At 37.4% G+C, this 26302-nt stretch overlaps 1 protein-coding gene across 1 annotated transcript in view; it reads left to right on the top strand.

The window, feature by feature from the left end:
- PACRG (parkin coregulated) overlaps positions 1-26302 on the top strand; it is a 530295-nt gene that overhangs the window by 63344 nt on the left and 440649 nt on the right. The window contains exon 2 of the mRNA XM_032650624.1: positions 21587-21721. Within this exon, the coding sequence (XP_032506515.1) occupies positions 21587-21721 (135 nt within the window). The remainder of the gene's footprint in view (positions 1-21586; positions 21722-26302) is intronic.

Raw genomic sequence — 26302 nt, 5'->3', positions numbered from 1 at the left:
CATTGTGAAAATGACTCTACTACCCAAAGCAATCTACAGATTCAATGCAATCCCTATCAAACTACCACTGGCATTTTTCACAGAACTAGAACAAAAAATTTCGCAATTTGTATGGAAACACAAAAGACCCCGAATAGCCAAAGCAATCTTTAGAACGAAAAAAGGAGCTGGAGGAATAAGGCTCCCTGACTTCAGACTATATTACAAAGCTACAGTAATCAAGACAGTATGGTACTGGCACAAAAACAGAAAGATAGATCAGTGGAACAGGATAGAAAGCCCAGAGATAAACCCACGCACATATGGACACCTTATCTTTGATAAAGGAGGCAGGAATGTACAGTGGAGAAAGGACAGCCTCTTCAATAAATGGTGCTGGGAAAACTGGACAGGTACATGTAAAAGTATGAGATTAGATCACTCCCTAACACCATACACAAAAATAAGCTCAAAATGGATTAAAGACCTAAATGTAAGGCCAGAAACTATCAAACTCTTAGAAGAAAACATAGGAAGAACACTCTATGACATAAATCACAGCAAGATCCTTTCTGACCCACCTCCTAGAGTAATGGAAATAAAAACAAAAATAAACAAATGGGACCTAATGAAACTTCAAAGCTTTTGCACAGCAAAGGAGACCATAACCAAGACCAAAAGACAACCCTCAGAATGGGAGAAAACATTTGCAAATGAAGCAACTGACAAAGGATTAATCTCCAAAATTTACAAGCAGCTCATGCAGCTCAATAACAAAAAAACAAACAACCCCATCCAAAAATGGGCAGAAGACCTAAATAGACATTTCTCCAAAGAAGATATACAGAATGCCAACAAACACATGAAAGAATGCTCAACATCATTAATCATTAGAGAAATGCAAATCAAAACTACAATGAGATATCATCTCACACCAGTCAGAATGGCCATCATCAAAAAATCAAGAAACAATAAATGCTGGAGAGGGTGTGGAGAAAAGGGGACACTCTTGCACTGCTGGTGGGAATGTGAATTGGTTCAGCCACTGTGGAGAACAGTATGGAGGTTCCTTAAAAAACTACAAATAGAATTACCATATGACCCAGCAATCCCACTACTTGGCATATACCCAGAGAAAACCAAAATTCAAAGAGAGTCATGTACCAAAATGTTCATTGCAGCTCTATTTACAATAGCCAGGACATGGAAACAACCTAAGCGCCCATCATCGGATGAATGGATAAAGAAGATGTGGCACATATACACAATGGAATATTACTCAGCCTTAAAAAGAAATGAAATTGAGCTATTTGTAATGAGATGGATAGACCTAGAATCTGTCATACAGAGTGAAGTAAGTCAGAAAGAAAAAGACAAATACCGTATGCTAACACATATATATGGAATTTAAGGGAAAAAAATGTCATGAAGAACCTAGGGGTAAGATAGGAATAAAGACGCAGACCTACTGGAGAACGGACTTAAGGATATGGGGAGGGGGAAGGGTGAGTTTTGACAGGGCGAGAGAGAGTCATGGACATATACACACTAACAAACGTAGTAAGGTAGATAGCTGGGGGGAAGCAGCCGCTAGGCACAGGGATATTAGCTCGGTGCTTTGTGACAGCCTGGAAGGGTGGGATGGGGAGAGTGGGAGGGAGGGAGACGCAAGAGGGAAGACATATGGGAACATATGTATATGTATAGCTGATTCACTTTGTTGTAAAGCAGAAACTAACACACCATTGTAAAGCAATTATACCCCAATAAAGATGTTTAAAAAAAAAAAAAAAAAAAAAAAGAATGATGTTTACTGTGGGTTTGTCATATATGGCCTTTATTATGTTGAGGTAGGTTCCCTCTGTGCCCACTTTTTGGAGAGTATTTATCATAAATGAGTGTTGAATTTTGTCAAAAGGTTTTTCTGCATCTATTGAGATAATCATATGGTTTTTATTCTTCAATTTTTTAATATGGTGTATCACATTGATTGATTTGCATATTTTGAAGAATCCTTGCATCCCTGGGGTAAATCCCACTTGATCATGGTGTATGAGCCTTTTAATGTGTTGTTGGATTCTCTTTGCTAGTATTTTGTTGAGGATTTTTGCATCTACATTCATCAGTGATGTTGGTCTGTAGTTTTCTTTTTTTGTAGTATCTTTGTCTGGTTTTGGTATCAGGGTGATGGTGACCTCATAGAATGAGTTTGGGAGTGTTCCTTTGCAATTTTTTGGAAGAGTTTGAGAAGAATGGGTGTTAGCTATTCTCTAAATATTTGATAGAATTCACCTGTGAAGCCATCTGGTCCTTGACTTTTGTTTGTTGGAAGATTTTTAATCACAGTTTCAGTTTTATTACCTGTGATATGTCTGTTCATATTTTCTATTTCTTCCTGGTTCAGTCTTGGAAGCTTATACCTTTCTAAGAATTTGTCCATATTTTCTAGGTTGTCCATTTTATTGGCATAGAGTTGCTTGTAGTAGTCTCTTAGGATGCTTTGTATTTCTGCCGTGTCTGTTGTAACTTCTCCTTTTTCATTTCTAATTTTATTGATTTGAGTCTTCTACCTCTTTTTCTTGATGAGTCTGGCTGAAGGTTTATCAATTTTATCTTCTCAAAGAATCAGCTTTTAGTTTTACTGATCTTTGCTATTGTTTTCTTTGTTTCTATTTCATTTATTTCTGCTCTGATCTTTATGATTTCTTTCCTTCTGCTAACTTTGGGTTTTGTTTGTTTTTCTTTCTCTAGTTCCTTTAGGTGTAAGGTTACAGTTGTTTTTTTTTTTTCAGTACCCGGGCCTCTCACTGTTGTGGCCTCACCTGTTGTGGAGCACAGGCTCTGGACACGCAGGCTCAGCAGCCACGGCTCACGGGCCCAGCCACTCCGCGGCATGTGGGATCTTCCCGGACCGGGGCACAAACCTGTGTCCTCTGCATCGGCAGGCAGACTCTCAACCACTGCGCCACCAGGGAAGCCCAGGTCATATTGTTTATTTTAGATTTTTCTTGTTTCTTGAGGTAGGCTTCTATAGCTATAAACTTCCCTCTTAGAACCACTTGTGTCACATCCCATAGGTTTTGGATAGTCATGTTTTCATTGTCATTTGTCTCTAGGTATTTTTGATTTCCTCTTTGATTTCTTCAGTGATCTGTTGGTTATTTAGTAACGTATTGTTTAGCCTCCATGTGTTTGTGGTTTTTACATTTTTTTTCCATGTAATTCATTTCTAATCTCATAGGGTTGTGGTCAGAAAAGATGCTTTGTATGATTTCCATTTTCTTAAATTACTGAGGTTTAATTTGTGGCCTAAGATGTGATCTATCCTGAAGTATGTTCCGTGCGCACTTGAGAAGAAAGTATAATCTGCTGTTTTCTGATGGAATGTCCTGTAAATATCAATTAAATCTATCTGGCCTATCGTGTCATTTAAAGTTTGTGTTTCCTTATTAATTTTCTGTTTGGATGATCTGTCCTTTGGTGTAAGTGAGGTGTTAAAGTCCCCCAGTATTACTGTGTTACTGTTGATTTCCTCTTTTAGAGCTCTTAGCAGTTGCCTTATGTATTGAGGTGCTCCTCTGTTGGTTGCATATATATTTTTAATTGTTATATCTTCTTCTTGGATTGATCCCTTTACCACTACATAGTGTCCTCCCTTGTCTCTTGTAACAGTCTTTATTTTAAAGTCTATTTTATCTGATATGAGTATTGCTACTTGTGCTTTCATTTGATTTCCATTTGCATGGAGTATCTTTGTCCATCCCCTCACTTTCAGTCTGTATGTGTCTCTAGGTCTGAAGTGGGTCTCTTGTAGACAGCATATATGTGGGTCTTGTTTTTGTATCCATTCAGTGAGCCTGTGTCTTTTGGTTGGAGCATTTAATCCATTCACGTTTAAGGTAATTATCAATATGTATGTTCCTATTATCATTTTCTTAATTGTTTTGGGTTTGTTTTTGTAGGTCCTTTTCTTCTCTTGTGTTTCCCACTTAGAGAAATTCCTTTAGCATTTGTTGTAGAGTTGGTTTGGTGGTGCTGAATTCTCTTAGCTTTTGCTTGTCTGTAAAGCTTTTGATTTCTCTGTCGAATCTGAATGAGATCCTTGCTGGGTAGAGTAATCTTGGTTGTACGTTCTTCCCTTTCATCACTGTAAGTATATTATGCCACTCCTTTCTGACTTGTAGAGTTTCTGCTGAGAAATCAGCTGTTAACCTTATGGGGGTTCCCTTGTATTTTATTTGTCATTTTTCCCTTGCTGCTTTCAATAATTTTTCTTTGTCTTTAATTTTTTCCAATTTGATTACTATGTGCCTTGGTGTGTTTCTCCTTGGGTTTATCCTGTATGGGACTCTCTGCGCTTCCTGGACTTGGGTGGCTATTTCCTTTCCCACGTTAGGGAAGTTTTTGACTATAATCTCTTCAAATATTTTCTCGGGTCCTTTCTCTCTCTCTTCTCCTTCTGGAACCCCTATAATGCAAATGTTGTTGCGTTTAATGTTGTCCCAGAAGTCTCTTAAGCTGTGTTCATTTCTTTTCATTCTTTTTTCTTTATTCTGTTCTGCAGCAGTGAATTCCACCATTCTGTCTTCCAGGGCACTTATCCGTTCTTCTGCCTCAATTATTCTGCTATTGATTCCTTCTAGTGTATTTTTCATTTCAGTTATTGTATTGTTCCTCTCTGTTTGTTTGTTGTTTAATTCTTCTAGATCTTTGTTGAACATTTCTTGCATCTTCTCGATCTTTGCCTCCATTCTTTTTCCGAGGTCCTGGATCATCTTCACTATCATTATTCTGATTTCTTTTTCTGGAAGGTTTCCTATCTCCACTTCATTTAGTTGTTTTTCTGTGGTGTTATCTTGTTCCTTCATCTGGTATATTGCCCTCTGCCTTTTCATCTTGTCTATCTTTCTGTGAATGCGTTTTTTGTTCCACAGGTTGCAAGATTGTAGTTCTTCTTGCTTCTGCTGTCTGCTCTCTGGTGGATGAGGCTATCTAAGAGGCTTGTGGACATTTCCTGATGGGAGGGACTGGTGGTGGGTAGAGCTGGGTCTTGCTCTGTTTGGCAGAACTCAATAAAACTTTAATCCACTTGTCTGCTGATGGGTGGAGCTGGGACCCCTCCTTGTTTGTTGTTTGGCCTGAGGTGACCCAACACTGGAGCCTAACTGGGCTCTTTGGTGGCGCTAATGGTGGACTCTGGGAGGGCTCATGCCAAGGAGTACTTCCCAGAACTTCTGCTGCCAGTGTCCTTGTCCTCACAGTGAGACCGAGCCACCCCCCTGCTTCTGCAGGAGACCCTCCAACACTAGCAGGTAGGTTTGGTTCAGTCTCTATGGTGTCACTGCTCCTTCCTATGGGTCCTGATGCACACACTACTTTGTGTGTGCCCTCTAAGAGTGGAATCTCTGTTTCCCCCAGTCCTGTCGATGTCCTGCAGTCAAATCCTGGTAGCCTTCAAAGTCTGATTCTCTAAGAATTCCTCCTTCCGTTGCTAGACCCCCAGGTTGGGAAACCTGACATGGGGCTCAGAACTTTCACTCCAGTGGGTGGACTTCTGTGGTATAAGTGCTCTCCAGTTTGTGAGTCACCCACCCAGCAGTTACGGGTTTGATTTTACTGTGATTGTGCCCCTCCTACTGTCTCATTGTGGCTTCTCCTTTGTCTTTGGATGTGGGGTATCTTTTTTGGTGAGTTCCAGTGTCTTCCTGTCAATGATTCGTCTGCAGTTAGTTGTGATTCCCGTGTTCTCGCAAGAGGGAGTGAGCATACGTCCTTCTATTCTGTCATCTTGAACTAATCTTACAAGGTTTTCTTTTCATGGATTTTCCTCACCCAAAATTATTTTTGTGTTGTTCTCTGGAATCCCTCAGTGATCTCTGATCACTCATCATATTTCATCTCTTCCATTCCTCCCCCATGCCTTGTGCCTTATCTTAGAGAGCTTTCAGTGGTCAGTTTTTTCTCCTAATTTTACAGTAAATGGAGTTCATACTGTATTTGTATGATTCTAGAATAAAAGAAGGAAGAAATGTTTTTTCTAGAAATCATTTTAACTTTCGAGATTTATTGCTTGCCAGATACCAAGGAATTAAAGTAGGCTGGGAAGGAAAGCATTTTGTCTATTCCTCTTATACTTCTTTTAATTTCAGGGTTATGTCATATTTTATTGTATGATAAAAACAAAGATAAAGTAACATATTTCAGAAGAAAAATGAGGAAACTTCTCACTTAGGTTGTATGATGTGTTTGTGTGTATGTGTGTATTAACTGCTTACACAAGTACATGGAATGCTTGTATATAATTCTAATGTCTAACATATTTCAAATCATGCCTACAAATTCTATTCAAATCATGTAACTACATACAGTCATCTAAAGTAAACTATATCTATGCAAGAAAGAACACTTCTGAATGTAAAGGAAGTCATTGATAAATCTGATTTGTGAGTTTTGCATGTCTAGTTAGGGTAAGTTAGACAAATGGCCAAACTGGCTTGTTGTTAATAATAATAATATTATTATAATAATAAAAAGATGTTAAGAGTTTATTTTCCATGTGGACTAGTTGGCTTTATTTTGGCCACAAGCTGACCTAATGTCAGCTGGCTTTCACAGATGAAGATCTTGGCTCAGGAAAAAATGCACTTTATTTACTAAAATATAAAAATATAAGGTAGAAAAAAGTAAAAACATATTACATCTAGACAAGGAATGATGATTTACTATCTTTACCTTGGAGAGATGACGTACAGTTTAGATAGGGCTTCATTTCTTCTTCTTTTCCTTTCCATGGTGGAAAATCCCAGACTGTTAAGATTATAATCTTGTATTTTTTATTATATTATCTTTCAGTTAAGTTGTAACATGCATGCTTTGTATGTACGATAACACACATGTTTTTGCACATTACTTTCTTCCTTGATTTGACCATTGGAGTCTGTAAATTATAATCAATGTATTTAATATCTCTGCAAATTGTATGAACTTTTGAAGTACTTTTTTTAGAGGAAGCCAGTACACTGATGGGAAAGCAAAACTCTTTTTTTAACCAATACATATATATTTTTTATTGTAAACAGTTCTAAAAATTGTTTTCCATTAAATAGCTAGTTCTTTCCGGAGAAAAGCTAGTTCTTTCTTGCATCATTAAACACAAGGACTTTCAAATTTTCTGTTAAAATATTCATGATATGTAAGGTATAAATGGCAATAGTCTCTTCACATATACAAAAATAACATTTTTACTCTAATTATTCCATAAGGAATAACTCTGTTGCAAGACACTGAATGTACATGTTTAGATATAAACTACTTACCATGCTCTCAACATTAAAGGTGTAACAGGAATAGAATATATTTTAAACTCTTACTCATTTATATTCTCCTTTCACATTTAGCTCACTCATTTCTTTGGCCTTAGTGTTAGGTGTGACAGTGTATTAGCCAAGCTGTCTCAGTCATTCAGGCATTTTATCAGTTCTACAAGACAGATGCTAAATAGTACAGTCTAAATTGAAATCTCTGATGACTCTCTGGAGACAAGTTGATAGCAAAAATCACACTTGGACACTTAAATATGTGGCCTTTTCCCATATTTAACTGCAGGAAGAGAGCAACTTTGTAGTAAACTTTTTTTTTTTTTTTTTTTTTTTTGCTGTACGCAGACCTCTCACTGTTGTGGCCTCTCCCGTTGCGGAGCACAGGCTCCAGACACGCAGGCTCAGCAGCCATGGCTCACGGGCCCAGCCGCATTGCGGCATGTGGGATCTTCCCGGACCGGGGCATGAACCCGCGTCCCCTGCATCAGCAGGCAGACTCTCAACCACTGCGCCACCAGGGAAGCCCTGCAGTAAACTTTTTTAGCCTTCAACTGTGAAGATTTATTTTTCATCATTTGATTATTGCATCTCATTTTGTTAGGAAAGGCTATCAATCGTTTTTTTTTTCCTACAAGAAAGAATTTAAAGAACCACCAGTGACTATTACTTTAAACAAAGAAATTTAAAAGAAATCGTGTAGTCCAACCATTGCTTTCAGAACTATTTTAGGTAACAGAGACAACATTTTGAAGTACACTCTTAGTTCCAAGCGTGTTATAGTTCAGTTATAAAATTAAAATGACACAACCATAATTTACTCAGCAATCTTTGGGACTTCCTTTTGTCATATAGTTATTGCAAAAGCATTTTTAAATCAAGTTATTGGATCCTAGCCTGAAAAAGTCTAGAGTCCATGAAACCAAGCTTGTTATTAAGATGATAGAGCTGAGAAAAATAAGCCTTGAAATGTAAACTTGAATATGTTTCCATAGCCCCTTTGAATTTCAGTTTGTCAAAAGTAAAACAAGAAATTCATGTGCCGTCTGAGATTCCTTTTAGCTCTATATATAGGTAAATTCTCTGATAATATTGTCCTCAATATTTGTTGAATTAATAAATACACGTTAGGTTATAGAGGTGTAGGAAGGATCTTAGAGGTCAGCCCGTGTAATTTTTTTAATCTGACACATGAGGAAGCTGAGGCTCCAAAGGGTCCAATCACTTGCCCTTGTTGTAAGGCAGCTCCAAGTTTATGCTTCTTCTTTACTGCATGTATCTTCATGATCCTTTTGGGAACAAGGCAAGACACAATTTATTGTCAAGGTGAAAAGTCAAGTCTAGTACCAAAGTCTTCTAAATTTTTTAATTGAAGTATTTGTCGTTTTACTCCATGTTACTCTTTTCACTAATGCTGTATCTTTCTAGTGCTACGTATCTGAAAAACTGTATTATAAGCTATTTGGGTTTTTGTAATCATTATATAACAATGCTCATTTAAATGCAAATTATTATAATATTTACACTAATATTAGTTTTTATATGCTAATTATATTTAAACTAGTCTCTGCAAGCACTTTACACTAAGTTATTTCATTTTAAGTATCAAACAAGCCATATTTTAAGCAAAATTTTCCCATTTATAGAAGTGCATTTCAAAATAGAATACATGGATTTTAATGTGAGAAGTTTTACATAGAAAAGAAATACGTACTGGTCTAATCAATGTTGAATTTTTGGTTATAAAATTATGGTAATAATTGATAATTACTTAAATGTAATAATAAATAGAATATCCAAGCAAATTAATTCTGATTTAATAATTAATAACTACATAGGTTATAAATAGACAAATCTGTGGTACAGCAACCATAATTCTCTAATTATTTCTACTAAAATTGTACAGAATTCAGGTTTATAGAAAATTACAATACATTTCTGCCTGGTTCCACTGAAAAATATAGGTACCTTGCAAGGCTGAATAACATTTTCTAATGAAAAGGAAAAATGCCTTAAAACCCAAATGTTTTATCTTCTGAGTGTGCAGAATTCTACACGTCTTTCTGTGACATTTATCGCAATCTTACTTCTATAGAAGATTATGGGGGATATTCTTTTTTTGCGGTACGCGGGCCTCTCACTGTTGGGGCCTCTCCCATTGCGGAGCACAGGCTCCAGACGCGCAGGCTCAAGCGGCCATGGCTCACGGGCCCAGCCGCTCCGCGGCATGTGGGATCTTCCCGAACCGGGGCACGAACCTGTGTCCCCTGCATCGGCAGGCGGACTCTCAACCACTGCGCCACCAGGGAAGCCTTATGGGGGATATTCTTATCTCTTTTCCTAAATGATGTATATCTTGAAGATAATATATTTGACTTATCTTTTTGTCCCCAATAATACCAAGCCTAGTGACTTGGAAATATTATGTGTTCAATGCATTTTTCAATGAATGAGTGATATAGGTAATATCTATTTTAGAGCCAATTTCTTAACTCTGTTTCTAATTAATATTTTAGTTTATGTGACCATAAGTTCTTGAATTCAGATTTAAGAGTTTCTAACACAGAAGAATCTATACTTCACTTCACAAATTCCTCTGGCTGTTCAGATAAGTGTATTAGTTTTACATATATCTTGTATTCTAAAATCATTCTGGTTCCATAAGTGATTAGATAGTTTATGAATTCCAGTATTACAGTCCGTTGACAGTCTTTTCTTCCCCTATTTCCAGTTACCACTAACTTTACCCTGCTTTAACAATCACACCTTGCTAGCAGCTCAGATTTTGACAGCCCATAGGTCAGAATAACTCCCAAAGCATATATCTGGTTTTACTTCATATTCCTTATTCATTACTCAAAGCTTTATAGTCTGGCTTCCACCCCATCATGCCACTACAGCTGTTTAATTTTCAGAGATCTTTCATTCTTCTTAATTGATCTCCTTGTATCATTAAAACAAAAGAAAAGCAAAATTTGTCCCTCTCATTCACTGATTTCTATGATTTACTTGCCTTCCCCATTTACTTGCCACCATTCTGACTGTACTTTCTATTCTCCTGTAGAATTCCAAATCTCCAGGTAATGTCTTGGGTTCCCAGCATTTTCCTCACTATATACTTTCCCTTTGGAAAAATTTGCTAACTTCCATAGATTTAACCCAACCACTTGATTATAGACAAACTTTGTCGACAGCCTAGATCTCCCTAATAATTTCCATACAGGTTGTTCCAGTGGTTTAATGACCAAGTCTAGTTTGTCCCCAGGCATTTCAACCATAAGGTGAAGAACCTGATCCCACCACAGTGTCGAATATGGCTTGTTAGGAAAGGTTTCTTAGGAGAGGTGAGGTTTGTGCTTAGTCATGAAGGTGATTAGTAGTTTCAGGAGAAAAAGAAGGAGGATAAAAAGGAGTAGCAAAGGGGTGAGAGAGAATAACAGATTGATGGGACAGCAAAATCAAGAAGACCAAAGAAAGCAGGGCATGCCTGAGAACTGCCAGTGTTTGGGTATAATTTATTCTTGGGTACCTGTAGAGGAATGCTGGGGAGAGCAACACAGCTTGCAAATGTCTTTGTGTGGCGTGTTTGTGGGAAATCATTTATGGATTCTAAGTAGATGAGAGATATGATTTAATTAGTCGATTAAAATATTCATTGTGCAGCTGACAGAGGAATGATCTAAACAAGGCAAAGCTGGAGGCAAAAAGAGCAAGTAAAGAAAAGAGAAAGAAACTCTCCTATAAAACATTTAAAACCTTTAAATGCTAAGTAAGTAAAAATGGAAGGCAAAATGATAAGTAGATATTTGTTGTAAATGCAAACATGGTTAATATCTTTTAATATAAAAAACTCATAAAATTGATTTTAATATAGAAAAGTCACAAATGTATTCATATAGCAGTTATACTAAAATGAGAAAACGTTCATCCTCATTTGTTAAACATAGTAATCCAAATTGAACAATAAGAAGATGTTATCGACTGAATATGTCCCCCCCAAATTTATATGTTGAAGCCCTAACCCCCAGTGTGATGGAGGTGGGACCTTTGAGAGGTAATTAGGTTTATGTGATGGCTTCATGAGAGTGGGGTCTCTGTGATGGGATTAGTGTTCTTATAAGAAGAGGAAAACAGCTGAGAGCTCGCTGTCTCTCTGCCATGTGAGGATCCAGTGAGAAGGTAGCAGTCTGCAAGCTAGGAAGGGGGTTCTCACTGGAACCTGACCTTGCTGGCACCCTGATCTCAGATGTCCAGTCTCCAGAACTGAGAAAATAAAATTTCTCTTGTTGAAGTCATCCAGTCTGTGGTATTTTGTTATAGCAGCCCAAGCAGACTAAAACAGAAGACCTATTTAATTAGCAAATAATTTTATCAAGAATCATAAAATATAAATTTTGATCTCATCTCATACTGAAGATTCTGTCTGAAGGAAATAATATAAAATGTGGAAAATGTGATATGCCTGAAAATTTTATAATAATGTAATTACAAAAGGTGAGTGAAATGGAAATAATATAAATTCTAAATATAATTGCAGACAGTTGGTAGAATATTGCTTAGCCACAAAAAATGAAAAAGTACACTAAATGGAAAGGACATAAAAATGGAAAAATGGTATTTGTATATATGTTTTTGGAAAAAGTCTAGAGAGAAAGCACAAACTTATTAAAGGTGATAGAATAGTAAGTGATTTAATAAGAGTTCCCTCCATCCTACAGTTTATTATTTATGTAACTTAAACAAATTTATTATTCGCATCTTTGTAGTCAGAAGCCTGCTTCATCTCTGCCTTTAGATCTCTTCATTCAATTAGTCATGTGCCTTAGGTAATTCCCCTTTAAGTTTTTCCCAACCTTCTAGTACAGTGACTGAGGACATGTCCTATAGCGGCAGAGAGATTGGAAGTCAAATATCTTTCCTACTACTTCCTAGTTCTGTGATTTCTGACAGGTTTTGAACATATGTAAGCTTTAATTTTCTTGTCTGTAAGACCATTTCATATGTGTTTTGTTGAAAACTGAAACCAATAATGTTTGTAAAGAGCGAAAGCAGTATAAGGGGATTTCGTTTTTATTCCTGATGCCACCCTAATTCAAGGCCTTTGCCATCTCATGCTTAGACGACTCCAGTAAAGTTCAGATTGATCATCTTGACTCCACATTCTCCTGACTCTAAGCCATCCTCTTAGGCCTCAGTGGAATAAGCTTCTTAAAATAGGTTACCTGTGTCACTTAGAAGTTTTCTCTATCACTCAACTGTTACCATAGGGCCTAACTTTTAAAGACTCCAAAGTATGTCCACACATATTGAATATTTATTGAAACATGTATATTTTACCATACGAGGCTCTTACTAACAAAAACATTACTATCATAGTGTTTTGTTACATCATTAAATTGTTATGTTGTTAAAGCTTCTTATAAAAATTTTACCTGGTAATATAAGCTCACTTTTGTTAATGTTGAGGTGCCCTACCTACCAACAATCAGATTTGTTAACTGTTAATCTTTTGCAAGTATTTTTCTGGTTATTTGGTGACCTTAGGTATTGCATTTTTTTGATGTATTAAAACAAGTACGACTGGCAAGTATGACAGACGCTGAATTATAATACTCCTTACTCAGGAATCTAGGCTGATGGCAACCAATTTACCAGTCCCACGGCTAACAGTCCAGTGCCTGAGTAGCTCACAGACAATCCAACTCTGGCCCACCAACTTCTTAACCACAGTGATTTTATGAATCCGAATCTCATGCTGAAAAATTTCCTAATAAGGAAATTAGTGTCTTTGAATTTTAGTGTCTCAATGTTAGTGAGGTGGCTAAATGGACCAATTAGAAAAACACAATGTAGCTTCCCACTTGAAGTAAAAGTCTCCTTTTATTTCTTTTTTTCTTTTTAGCAGTTTCAGTTTATGCTAAAAGATAAATCTACTGAAAAGGAAACTTTCGAACTATATGATGAAGAATTTTAGAGAAACTTCCTTCCTGCTAATTATTATTAGTTTTGTGACCATGACAGAGACTGTGATCTAAGTCCTAAATCCATTACAGCACATTCAATAAATGTAGGCATATAAAGTACTGTGTCATCTGTAGTCACTTCAAAGTGCATTCAGTATCTCGGTTCCCAAGTGCATTCGATTTTATTAAAAGCATTCTGCTGCAACATCCATTCATCCTAATTGGTTTACAGATAGACCCCACCATTCAAGCAAATCCTAATTGCATTTTCCCACAAATCTACTTTGATTTATGGTTCCTTATTTGCTCTATATTATTCACAATAAATCAGGAAAAAATTCTTAAGACATTAAATAAAATTTACAGTAGTCCTTGTACAAATAAGAGACTTACGTAAGGATTCTTAACAGTGTTTTTGTTGGCTTTTAAAGTTGTTTAGTCAAACTATATCCATCTGTGTGATTTCCAGTAATAATATCATTATTACTTTTCCAGGAATTATATTTCACTTGGTTTTCATGTACAGATTTTTAGAACTAGTTGGAATGAATTATGTATGGAATATTAAAAAAATAGTATGTCCTTCTGTAAGGTTTCAGTGGCTACCTATATATTTGGAACAGAAAAAAATATTATCTAGGGATAGAGTGACAGAGCATCTGCATGAAGTTAGGTAACGTCCCTTTGCACTAACAAATCTAAGTGGTAATATTCTAGTCAGTTTTACAAATTATAACTCCTGAAATTCCAAGAGTTAATTTGGAATGGATCTATAGCAGAACTGAAAGAATCTAGTGTTTCAAAATAAGTAAATGGCAGAAATATAAAAACAGAGGATAACAGATACTCAATAAAATTTCCTTGCTGTTAAGTAATTGCATATTAGCATGGACAATTTTTGTAAAACTAAGCAAAGACTTCCATGGAACTGTAGGTATGGAATCATTTCTCTAGAGAGCCCATAAAAATTTATGGGAAGAAAGAGGAAGTGTAAGTTATCTGTTACAATGTATAAAAAGCCTTCTAGGCATCTTAGAAATGTATTCCTTATTTGAAAAGTTTGGACAATTAGAATTTTGAGTTCTGAATCAGAAAGATTGGAGTATATTTAGAATAAGAGATATAAGGGAAAAGAGAACTTGATTTTAAGATAAATACAAAGAAAAAGGAGAAAGATGGATAATCTTAAATAAATTTTAAGTCAGTTAAATAAATAAGAGGCTTACTGTCAACAGCATAAATAATAACTTGGCATCTAAAAAAAACTGAAAAATATGGTTAGGATATGATGAGCAGACAAAAAAAACTAAATAATCATTGTAGCCGAATTTTTTAAATGAGAAACTGTCTTTGATCTCTACTGGAATAGAAAAGAGGTCCCCAACACCCATAGCGTCAATGGAGAACACATGGGGGCAGATTGGACTTTCACCCCAGCCAGCAGTCATAAGAGGGTCTTCCCCCTTCCTGTTGGGGTGGTGTCAGAGGATGCCTCGTGGAGGGACAGGCACTGCCTAGCAGTAATGAGGCCACTTCATCTGTGCTGTCAGGGTGGGGAGCAATAATGAGGCACTGCTACCCTTCTCTGTCAGGGAGGTGACGGTGGAGGCCAGTGGTGCTGAAACTCCCACCCTCACCCAGTGTTAATGAGGAGCTCCCTCCACATGGTTCAGCCGAGGCCAGGTGGGATACCAGTACTTCTGCCCCAACCTGGTAGTAATCAGGTGGCACCCCCCACCTCATTTCTGCTAGAGAGGTGTAAGAATAAACCAGCTAAAGCAGAAGGTTTAAGATCTAGAGTCTCATAACACACCAGTGTCCAGGTTTCAATAAAAAAATCAGTTGTGACACCAAGAATCAGGAAGATTGTAAAGCAAATGAAAAAAAGACAATCAATGGATGCCACACGCCCCCAGTCCCTGGCAAGCACCATTCCACTCTCTGTTTCTACGAGTTCAGTTTTTTTTTTAGATTCCACAAAAAAGTGAGATCATACAGTATTTGTCTGTCTGACTTATTTCACTTAGCATAATGTCCTCAAGGTCTATGCATGTCATTCCAAATGGCAGGACTTCCTTCTTTTTATGGTTGAATAATAGTCCATTATATATCTATATCTATCTATCTATCTATATGTATCATACCATATATATATACCTATTTACCCATTAAAAATTTTTCAAAAATATAAGAAGTGAGGTATCTGTATACAAATAATACACATGTACACATGCACACACGTATGTACTATTGCACTATAACTTTCTGTAAATACATATGCATGCTGGCTATGTTTTCTTTCTTTAGTTTATGTTCTACCACTTCTGGGAGGTGTTGAAATAGTGACATCATGGTAAATAGTAATTTTTTTTGATGTAACTTCTTGGCAAAATAAAAAACTGTTGATTCTTTATCATTTCCCAAAAATATGTTTCAAAATTTATTGCTCCATGAATTGCAAAAGTCCAGGAGTAACATCTCTACAGTTTCCATTTTACTAACATTGTTGAGAATGTCCTCCCTTATATATAGCAACCAACTCAGAACTCTGCACAAAGTAGTTGCTGTATGCATATGGTCATTTAACAATTGAATGAAATTGGCTGAAAAATTCTAATACCAGAAAAAATTTTAAATCTTCAATAAGTAAGAGTAAATCTTGCTTCTCCACTGTCCAGTGTCATTTCAGTTACTTACGTAATCATTTGCTGCAAATAATGTTCTATGTGGTGAAGAACATTTTAAACTCTAATAAGTGCCTTTATGTTACCTCACTCTTCAATTCCACTTCAGCATTTAATCATCTTAATAAGGTATTTCTTAATCTCCTACTCAGTTTCTTTTTTTTTTCTGTTTATGGGATTTTATTTTATTTTATTTTATTTTATTTACATCTTTATTGGAGTATAATTGCTTTACAATGGTGTGTTAGTTTCTGCTTTATAACAAAGTGAATCAGTTATACCTATACATATGTTCCCATATCTCTACCCTCTTGCATCACCCCCCACCACCCTCCCTATCCCACCCCTCCAGGCGGTCACAAAGCACCGAGCTGATCTCCCTGTGCTATGCAGCTGCTTCCCACTAGCTATCTACCTTACGTTTGGTAGTGAATATATGTCCATGCCTCTCTCTTGCTTTGTCACAGCTTACCCTTCCCCCTCCCCATATCCTCAAGTCCATTCTCTAGTAGGTCTGTGTCTTTATTCCTGTCTTACCCCTAGGTTCTTCATGACTTTTTTTTCTTAAATTCCATATATATGTGTTAGCATACAGTATTTGTCTTTCTCTTTCTGACTTACTCACTCTGTATGACAGACTCTAGGTCTATCCACCTCATTACAAACAGCTCAATTTCGTTTCTTTTTATGGCTGAGTAATATTCCATTGTATATATGTGCCACATCTTCTTTATCCATTCATCTGTTGATGGACACTTAGGTTGTTTCCATCTCCGGGCTATTGTAAATAGAGCTGCAATGAACATTTTGGTACATGACTCTTTTTGAATTATGGTTTTCTCAGGGTATATGCCCAGTAGTGGGATTGCTGGGTCATATGTTGGTTCTATTTGTGGTTTTTTTAAGGAACCTCCATACTATTCTCCACAGTGGCTGTGTCAATTTACATTCCCACCAAAAGTGCAAGAGGGTTCCCTTTTCTCCACACCCTCTCCAGCATTTATTGTTTCTAGATTTTTTCTATCCTAGAGAATGTTCCATGAGCACTTGAGAAAAATGTGTATTCTGTTGTTTTTGGATGGAATGTCCTATAAATATCAATTAAGTTCATCTTGTTTAATGTATCATTTAAAGCTGTGTTTCCTTATTTATTTTCATTTTGGATGATCTGTCCATTGGTGAAAGTGGGGTGTTAAAGTCCCCTACTATGAATGTGTTACTGTCGATTTCCCCTTTTATGACTGTTAGTATTTGCCTTATGTATTGAAGTGCTCCTATATTGGGTGCATAAATATTTACAATTGTTATATCTTCTTCTTGGAACGGTCCCTTGATCATTATGTAGTGTCCTTCTTTGTCTCTTGTAATAGTCTTTATTTTAAAGTCTATTTTGTCTGATATGAGAATTGCTACTCCAGCTTTCTTTTGGTTTCCATTTGCATGAAATATCTTTTTCCATCCCCTTACTTTCAGTCTGTATGTGTCTCTAGGTCTGAAGTGGGTCTCTTGTAGACAGCAAATATATGGGTCTTGTTTTTGTATACATTCAGCCAATCTGTGTCTTTTCGTGGGAGCATTTAGTCCATTTACATTTAAGGTAATTATCGATATGTATGTTCCTATTCCCATTTTCTTAATTGTTTTGGGTTTGTTATTGTAGGTGTTTTCCTTCTCTTGTGCTTCTTGCCTAGAGAAGTTCCTGTAGCAGTTGTTGTAAAGCTGGTTTTGTGCTGCTGAACTCTCTCAGCTTTTGCTTGTCTGTAAAGGTTTTAATTTCTCCATCAAATCTGAATGAGATCCTTGCTGGGTAGAGTAATCTTGGTTGTAGGGTTTTCTCCTTCATCACTTTAAATATGTCCTGCCAGTCCCTTCTGGCTTGCAGAGTTTCTGCTGAGAGATCAGGTGTTAACCTTATGGGGATTCCCTTGTGTGTTACTTGTTGTTTTTCACTTGCTGCTTTTACTATATTTTCTTTGTATTTAATTTTTGGCAGTTTGATTAATATGTGTCTTGGCGTGTTTCTCCTTGGATTTATCCTGTATGGGACTTTCTGTTCTTCCTGGACTTGATTAACTATTTCCTTTCCCATATTAGGGAAGTCTTCAAGTATAATCTCTTCAAATATCTTCTCAGTCCCTTTCTTTTTCTCTTCTTCTTCTGGAACCCCTATCATTCGAATGTTGGTGCGTTTAATGTTGTCCCAGAGGTCTCTGAGACTGTCCTCAGTTCATTCTTTTTTCTTTATTCTGCTCTGCAGTAGTTATTTCCACTATTTTATCTTCCAGGTCACATCCATTCTTCTGCCTCAGTTATTCTGCTATTGATCCCATCTAGAGTATTTTTAATTTCAATTATTGTGTTGTTCATCATTGTTTGTTTCATCTTTAGTTCTTCTAGGTCCTTGATAAATGTTTCTTGCATTTTGTCCATTCTATTTCCAAGATTTTGGATCATCTTTACTAACATTATTCTGAATTCTTTTTCAGATAGACTGCCTATTTCCTCTTCATTTGTTAGGTCTGGTGGGTTTTTATCTTGCTCCTTCATCTGTGGTGTGTTTTTCTGTCCTCTCATTTTGCTTATCTTACTGTGTTTGGGGTCTCCTTTCTGCAGGCTGCAGGCTCGTAGTTCCCGTTGTTTCTGGTGTCTCTCCCCAGTGGCTAAGGTTGGTTCAGTGGGTTGTGTAGGCTTCCTGGTGGAGGGGACTAGGGCCTGTGTTCTGGTGGGTGAGGCTGGATCTTGTCTTTTTTGTGGGCAGGTCCATGTCTGGTGGTGTGTTTTGGGGTGTCTGTGGACTTATGATTTTAGGCAGCCTCTCTGCTAATGGGTGGGGTTGTGTTCCTGTCTTGCTAGTTGTTTGGCATAGGGTGTCCAGCACTGTAGCTTGATGGTCGTTGAGTGAAGCAGGGTGCTGGTGTTGAGATGGAGATCTCTGGGAGATTTTCGCCATTTGATATTATGTGGAGCTGGGAGGTCTCTTGTGGACCAGTGTGCTGACGTTGGCTCTCACACCTCAGAGGCACTGCACTGACTCCTGGCTGCAGCACCAAGAGCCTTTCATCCACACGGCTCAGAATAAAAGGGAGAAAAAGTAGAAAGAAAGTATTAGTAGAAGAAAGAATGAAAGAAAGAAGGGCGGGAGGGAGGAAGGAAGGAAGGAGGGAAGGAAGGAAAAAAGAAAGAAAGAAGATAAAGTAAAATAAAATAAAGTAAGATAAAATATAATAAAGTTATTAAAATGAAAAATAATTATTAAGAAAAAATAAAGAAAAAAAAAACCCAAACCAAACCAAAACAACAACAAAAAAACGGACGGATAGAACCCTAGGACAAGAGGAAGCAAAGCTATACAGCATAAATCTTGCTCTCAAAGTCCACCTCCTCGGTTTGGGATGATTTGTTGTGTATTCAGGTATTCCACAGACATCAAGTTGATTGTGGAGCTTTAATCCGCTGCTCCTGAGGCTGCTGGGAGGGATTTCCCTTCTCTTCTTTGTTCTCACAGCTCCCAGGGGCTCAGCTTTGGATTTGGCCCCGCCTCTGCATGTAGGTCTCCGGAGGGCATCTGTTCTTCGCTCAGACAGGACGGGGTTAAAGGAGCCGCTGATTCGGCGGCTCTGGCTCACTCAGGCCCGGGGGAGGGAGGGGCACGGAGTGCGGGGCGGGCCTGCGGCGGCAGAGGCCGGCGTGACGTTGCACCAGCCTGAGGCGCGTCGTGCGTTCTTCCGGGAGAGCTATCCGGGTCCTGGCAGTGGCGGGCTGGACAGGCTCCCCGGCAGGTGCTTGTGGATAGTAACCTGTGCTCGCACACAGGCTTCTTGGTGGCGGCAGCAGCAGCCTTAGCGTCTCATGCCCATCTCTGGGATCCGCGCTTTTAGTCGCGGCTCGCACCCGTCTCTGGAGCTCCTTTAAGCAGCGCTCTGAATCCTCTCTCCTCAACAAAGAGGGAAGAAAAAAATCTCTTGCCTCTTCGGCAGCTCCAGACTTTTCCCCGGACTCCCTCCCGGCTAGCCGTGGCGCACTAACCCCTGCAGGCTGTGTTCACGCCGCCAACCCCCGTCCTCTGCCGACACTCCGACCGAAGCCCGAGCCTCAACTCCCAGCCCCGCCCGCCCCGGCGGGTGAGCAGACAAGCCTCTCCGGCTGGTGAGTGCCGGTCGGCCCTGATCCTCTGTGCGGGAACCTCCCCGCTTTGCCCTCCGTAGCCCTGTTGCTGTGCTCTCCTCCGCGGCTCCAAAGCTTTCCCCCTCCGCCACCCGCAGTCTCCGCCCGTGAAGGGGCTTCCTAGCGTTTGGAAACTTTTCCTTCCTCACAGCTCCCTCCCACTGGTGGAGGTCCCGTCCCTATCCTTTTGTCTCTGTTTATTTTTTTTTTTGCCCTACCCAGGTACGTGGGGGGCTTCTTGCCTTTTGGGAGGTCTGAGGTCTTCTGCCAGCTTTCAGTAGGTGTTCTGTAGGAGTTGTTCCACGTGTAGATGTATTTCTGGTGTATCTGTGGGGAGGAAGGTGATCTCCGCGTCTTACTCTTCCGCCATCTTCCCGGAAGCTCCCTCAGTTTCTAATATTAGTCTTTATGTGTGCTTCAGATAAAATGTATTTGTCATTATATAATATATAATATTTGTTATAGTAGATATATTTTATATATACTTTGTTAAAATTATTTTTCACACAGATATTAAAAATTGATATGGCATCAAATAAAATATTAAGATAGTAGGTAAATTATTTGCTTTCTTGTCTAAGAATTAACAAAATAATTGTTTTTATTAAACTAATGGATGACTAATATTTACCTTTTTTTTTTACAAACAGGTAAAGATAATAATGTTTAGACTATATATAAGGAACTGTACAGCCGACTATCATTTTCTAATGATAGTCATTCACTAATCACTTTGAATTTTGTAACATAATGAATTAGTTCATATGTAAATAATGCAGATTTAAAAGTTGTAGTCAATGTGAATAACTCAATATGAAATGTTTCTTCTTTCATAAAACTCATAATTTGGCCCGTGAAAGATTCTCATATAATCTAATATTTCTTTCTCATAAATTCATGTTACCAAATGTATGCTATGCACACACAGTAGACCACCATTTTTCTTCTTAAACTCTCTCATTTATCATCACTTAATTTTATATCACATTTTTATGGTTTTATGGCTAATACTTATAACATGAGAACATATCCTAACATTTTATTTATATAGAAAGATTTGAAGGACATATTTTAAATTTATTTCTGGAGTATTCTATAAAGTATATCAGACCTGAGATTAGAATTTGCAATTATTAAGAATCTTAGAAGTTTTAACACTCTGAACTTAGTTGCTTCTATTAAAATGTTTTCCTTAAAAGTTCAGGCTTTTCTTCTTTATAAAGTGATATTTTAAAGTGACATTTTCTAGGAATGCTTTGTAAAGTAGCTTGAAATAAAGTAGATCCTTAACAGTTATTATAAAATAATTTTCTTCTCCAAATGTTTGTATTAGTGAGATTTCAGTTGTTCATTATTAAGATAATTTGCATTGTCTTCCAGAACATTTTATACAAAATGAAACATAAAAGCCAGTCTTCTCACTGTGCATTTTCCAATGTGTTTTAAAACCTGATTCCTTTTTTTTTTTTTTTCTTTAAAGGTGAGAGGCCCCCCACCTGCAGGAGCATTTAAAGAAAGACCAACAAAGCCCACAGCGTTTCGAAAATTTTATGAACGAGGGGACTTCCCAATTGCCCTTGAACATGATTCGAAAGGAAACAAAATAGCGTGGAAGGTAAGTCATGGCACAGCTGGGAGAACCAGCTGTGCTCCCTGTGGAAGTGACATTTCCCAATGTCAAACAAACTTGGCTGATAAGTAAATAAGCTGGAGTGATTTCTCAGTGAATGGAAGATGGTAGGTAAGCTCTGAGAGAAAGCCCCCCTGTGTCAGCTGTCCACCTTGACTAACAATTAAATTATAGCCTGCAAAAAAGAAAATGACAGAGTTGCTTTGCCTTAGAGAATTGTGTGCTGACCAATTCATCTCTATTTTTATGAGAACCTGGCATCCCAGCCTGTTTCAGGCAGTCCATCAAATTATGGAACTGGTGGCTGGATACAAAGAACAACAGCCATTTATCTCCCCAAAATTTCACCTTCCTGCAGGACACTTCCAAATGGAAGCTTTAATTACCTGAATGGATAGGTCAAGATTGTCTGCTCCCTGGAAATGCAGTGTGGAATACAAAAGAGGGCCGGTTCTCATGCTGCCCTCTCCTCTCTGTCTGCAGTACGTGTCAGCCAGCACAGTGGCTGTCATACGTGCCCTGTTAGAGGCTGACCTCCGCTGCTGAGACCATTACAGCACCAACATTTTTCTGACAAAAGGTTAATTGGTTTCAAAATAAATGTATTGCCTAATGACTCATTTTAATGTGGCTGTTTCCTTCTAAGAGGCTCACTGATGTTATTTGTAAAAACTTGCCAATCTCTTAACTGAAGAAGGCTTTTACATTTAATTTGAAAAATGAATGCTGATCTCTAACCAGTTTCTGCTATTTAATTATTTTTTGTTATCAAGGACTTTGCTTTGGGTGATATTTATCAGCTAAAAGGGCTTCTCTGCCTAAAGAAAGAAAAGCAGTTGCACATGTGTGAGCATCACATCAGGTTAAGGAACATAAAAGGCTTTGCCAGATATTTTAAATTTAGCAACTGATCCATGTAATAAAAAAGTCCCACAGTAGTATCTGAAGGGTGAACGTCAGGATTGTTTATAATTAGTAACAAATAAATTTATGTTAAAAAATAAAAATGATCAAAGTGTAGAATTCATCAAAGTAAATAGCTCAGAAATTCATTAAAATTAACCTTTTCCTTCTTTTATAGAAAACCTGAAAGAATTGTTTGCATTATTTCTAGTATGTCTTTAAATGTTTTCATATAATTATCAAACATTTTGAAATCTTGGGCAGTCGCATGATAGCCAGTTATTGAACTTAGAATTATTAAAAATTGTTTGGCAAGAGAAATCTGAAGATACCCTTGTTATTAAGTTTTGTCATAATTTTTTTAGGAGAATGAAGGACATTATTATCCTGGTTTTAATCATCTCTTAAAATTTGCATTTGTTATGTGAAAATGTGCATAATGAGAAAAAATTTATAGCAAGTATAACTAATTTACATATTTTATTCTTAAAAAGTTTAATTTGGGGTTTTGTTTGTATTTGATTAGTTAGATGGATTTTGTGTTTGTCTATGTACCAATTCATTCACGATCACATAGTGCAGGTTCTTAAGAACTTGATTCCTTTTGAGTAAAAGAATATGCCATATTTCTTTATAAAAAGTGAGTCGATTTTTGGTGTTTTAAGTAATTTAGCACATAAAAATTCTATCAATAAAAAGAATTCATAGTTTTTTTGACCTGTTTGAATAATAGTATGAGTAACTTTTAGAAATGTCAAGAGACTAGAAAAAATTCATCTTGAAAATAGTAAAAATATAGATGAATCATTTTGCTTTATCTGTGATAATCCAACAGTCAGATGGGATATAAATTGCTTTTCTTTTTTATAACTATATTAATTCTTTTAAGCTACTATTGACTACTGTACTGATTCAGCAAACTAAGAAGTCAGAATAAAGAGGAAGCAATTTATATGCTGCCACTGGTAGGATAACAGCATACATTTAAAGAAACATCTTATTCTATAACCGGTAGACTTCTACCTTTTAAAGCTTTAACAACCGGATTTCAATTGTACTACTGTAATGTTGAAGATAAAACATTAAAATTATTAAGCACACGCTTGTGAGCAGTCTCGCAATATATTCATATTTATTCCTTGGCACATGTACTATGGGGAAAGTCTGGTACTTGGTAAGACCAGAGGCCTTCTTTTAGGATGCCATTTCTAAGGAAGGGACCTTTAATGTTGAAGGAAGCAGGGCTCTGCATGAACCCCACAAAAACAAACTAACTGAACATCCCCAGACCCTGAACTGTACTTTGCCGTGTGTGGACAGAGCCCTGGTCAAGCAAACTTCTCATCTCATGTCATAGCTCACCCCTTGCTGAAGGCTCCTGAGTAGCTCTGATTCCCAGGAAAATACCTGTCCTCTCTCCACACTCCCTGTGACACCCCTGGGGCTCCAAGGGCGGTGGTGAGTACCTGAAATGGTGTGTATAATTAAGTGGCAAGGAGATCCATTTCCTTTATCAGAATTTCAAGAGGCCTGAAATGCAGTGACTTTAGGGCAGAAGTCACTGCCCTAAACCCTGATGAAGACTTCCCCAGCATCTCAGGCTCATTCCAGTCTGTAAAGTTGCTGAGAGAGGATCCCTGCCCAGGACCTCAAATTCCCCCTCTTTTTGTTCTGGATTAGCTGACCTGATCATCATCATATTAGAAATCACCATATATTCTTGAAATAACAAAGGCACTCTACAGTAATACTTAATAAATGACTTACTAAAGTCAGAACATAGAAGTAAAAGTCAGAGACAGGCAAATGTCTTTGCAGGGTTCGGTTTCTCAACCCACATCCTGAGCTACCATCATAGTTTAGGGCACATGAAATGGTCATTTGTTCCACATGTCAAAACAACAGGGCAAACCAAATGCCACAATCTGTGCAGTTTAGTATATTCCTTGCAGTATCACTAAAGATCTGAGCACTGTTTAATGCAGCTTTCTGCAGTGGTGGAAATGTTCTGCATCTGTACTGTCTAATACATTACAAGTAGCCATATGTGGCCGTGAAGCACTTGACATGTCCCCAGAGAGACTGAGGAACTAAATTTTGAATTTTAATTAATTTTAATTTAAATAGCCACTGGTTACCATATTAGACAGTGCTGCTCTACATTAAGATAATGACAGTCAAGTAGAGAACAAATGTATGGATACCAAGGGTGAAAGGGGTGGGGTGGGAGGAATTGGGAGACTGGGATTGACACATATACATTATTGATACTATGTATAAAATGGGAAAATACTGTATAGCTCAGGGAACTCTACCTAACACACTGTGGTAACCTAAATGGGAGGGAAGTCCAAAAGTGAGGGGATAGCTGTATGTGTATGGCTGATTCATTTTGTTGTGCAGTGGAGGCTAATACAACATTGTAAAGCAACCATACTCCAATAAAAATTAATTAAAAAAAAAAGTTAAATGCCCAGGATTCAGAGCTGGTTTCCTGTCTTATGATGGACTCCTCATTGTGTTTGTGGATTTTATGAAGGCTCTTTACTGCCTGCTTTTTTTATTGCCATATCTCTAGATATTCTCCAAAGTAGATATGTAATCTCTAAATATTCAGGATGTAGTAAAATAAAGCATTTAGCTCAAGAAAAAGATAATGACAGTCAAAAATAAATGCCTGAACCTGCTAGCCAGATAGGAGACTATAGCTATGTAAGAATTTTTATTAAAATAAAAAAATAAGACTGATTTGTGCACCTTTGTCATGGCTGGGCTTATACATTCCTTGGTTAACATGAAAGAAGTTTTGCAAAATATTTGTAGTGAAATTTTATATATACTTATCAGTGGCAAGTTAATGATTATGAAAGATAATAGATTTAATCTAGATTATGAAATGTACCAGGCAAGCTCTGCATACTTTTTTATTTTTAAATATGCATTTTCTAAATATAGCTGAAGAATTCTTGATTGTGAATGGTTGAATCCATTACAAAGCATACTAATTGCTCTAAACATCTAATCCACTTACTTTTCTGCATTTTTCTTGACTCTACTAACTTTCAGGAAACATGGCTTTGTTCTGTTGCTGATATGTTCAATATCCAGAGTACAAGCAACAGAAGTTGATCAAGAGCCAACCCTTCTGAATAAGTTACAAAGCAGATAATCAGCATGAACAATGGGTTTCCACACCTTAAATTTCCATTATTCAGTCTCCTGTAATTTTGTGATATGAGTCATACCCCTTTATAAGCATAGTGTGGGGTGGGGTGAGGCTCTACCTAGAGGACACTCTGGAGACAGAAGAAATGTCATACAAACTTGCAGAGCTTTCGGCACACTGTCTCAACTTCTTCTACGTAAAGGAGGGCTCTCTGGCCTTACATTTAGGTCTTTAATCCATTTTGAGTTTACTTTTGTGTATGGTGTTAGGGAGTGTTCTAATTTCATTCTTTTACATGTAGCTGTCCAGTTTTCCCAGCACCACTTATTGAAGACACTGTCTTTGCTCCATTGTATATTCTAGCCTCCTTTGTCATAGATTAGGTGGCCATAGGTGTGTGGGTTTATCTCTGGGCTTTCTATCCTGTTCCATTGATCTATATTTCTGTTTTTGTGCCAGTACCATACTGTCTTGATTACTGTAGCTTTGTAGTTTAG

Source organism: Phocoena sinus, chromosome 12, assembly GCF_008692025.1.
Source record: "Phocoena sinus isolate mPhoSin1 chromosome 12, mPhoSin1.pri, whole genome shotgun sequence".
NCBI classification, from domain to species: Eukaryota; Metazoa; Chordata; class Mammalia; order Artiodactyla; family Phocoenidae; genus Phocoena; species Phocoena sinus.
Note: the sequence above shows the minus strand (reverse complement) of the source record. Positions and strands in the feature narration are given on the sequence as shown.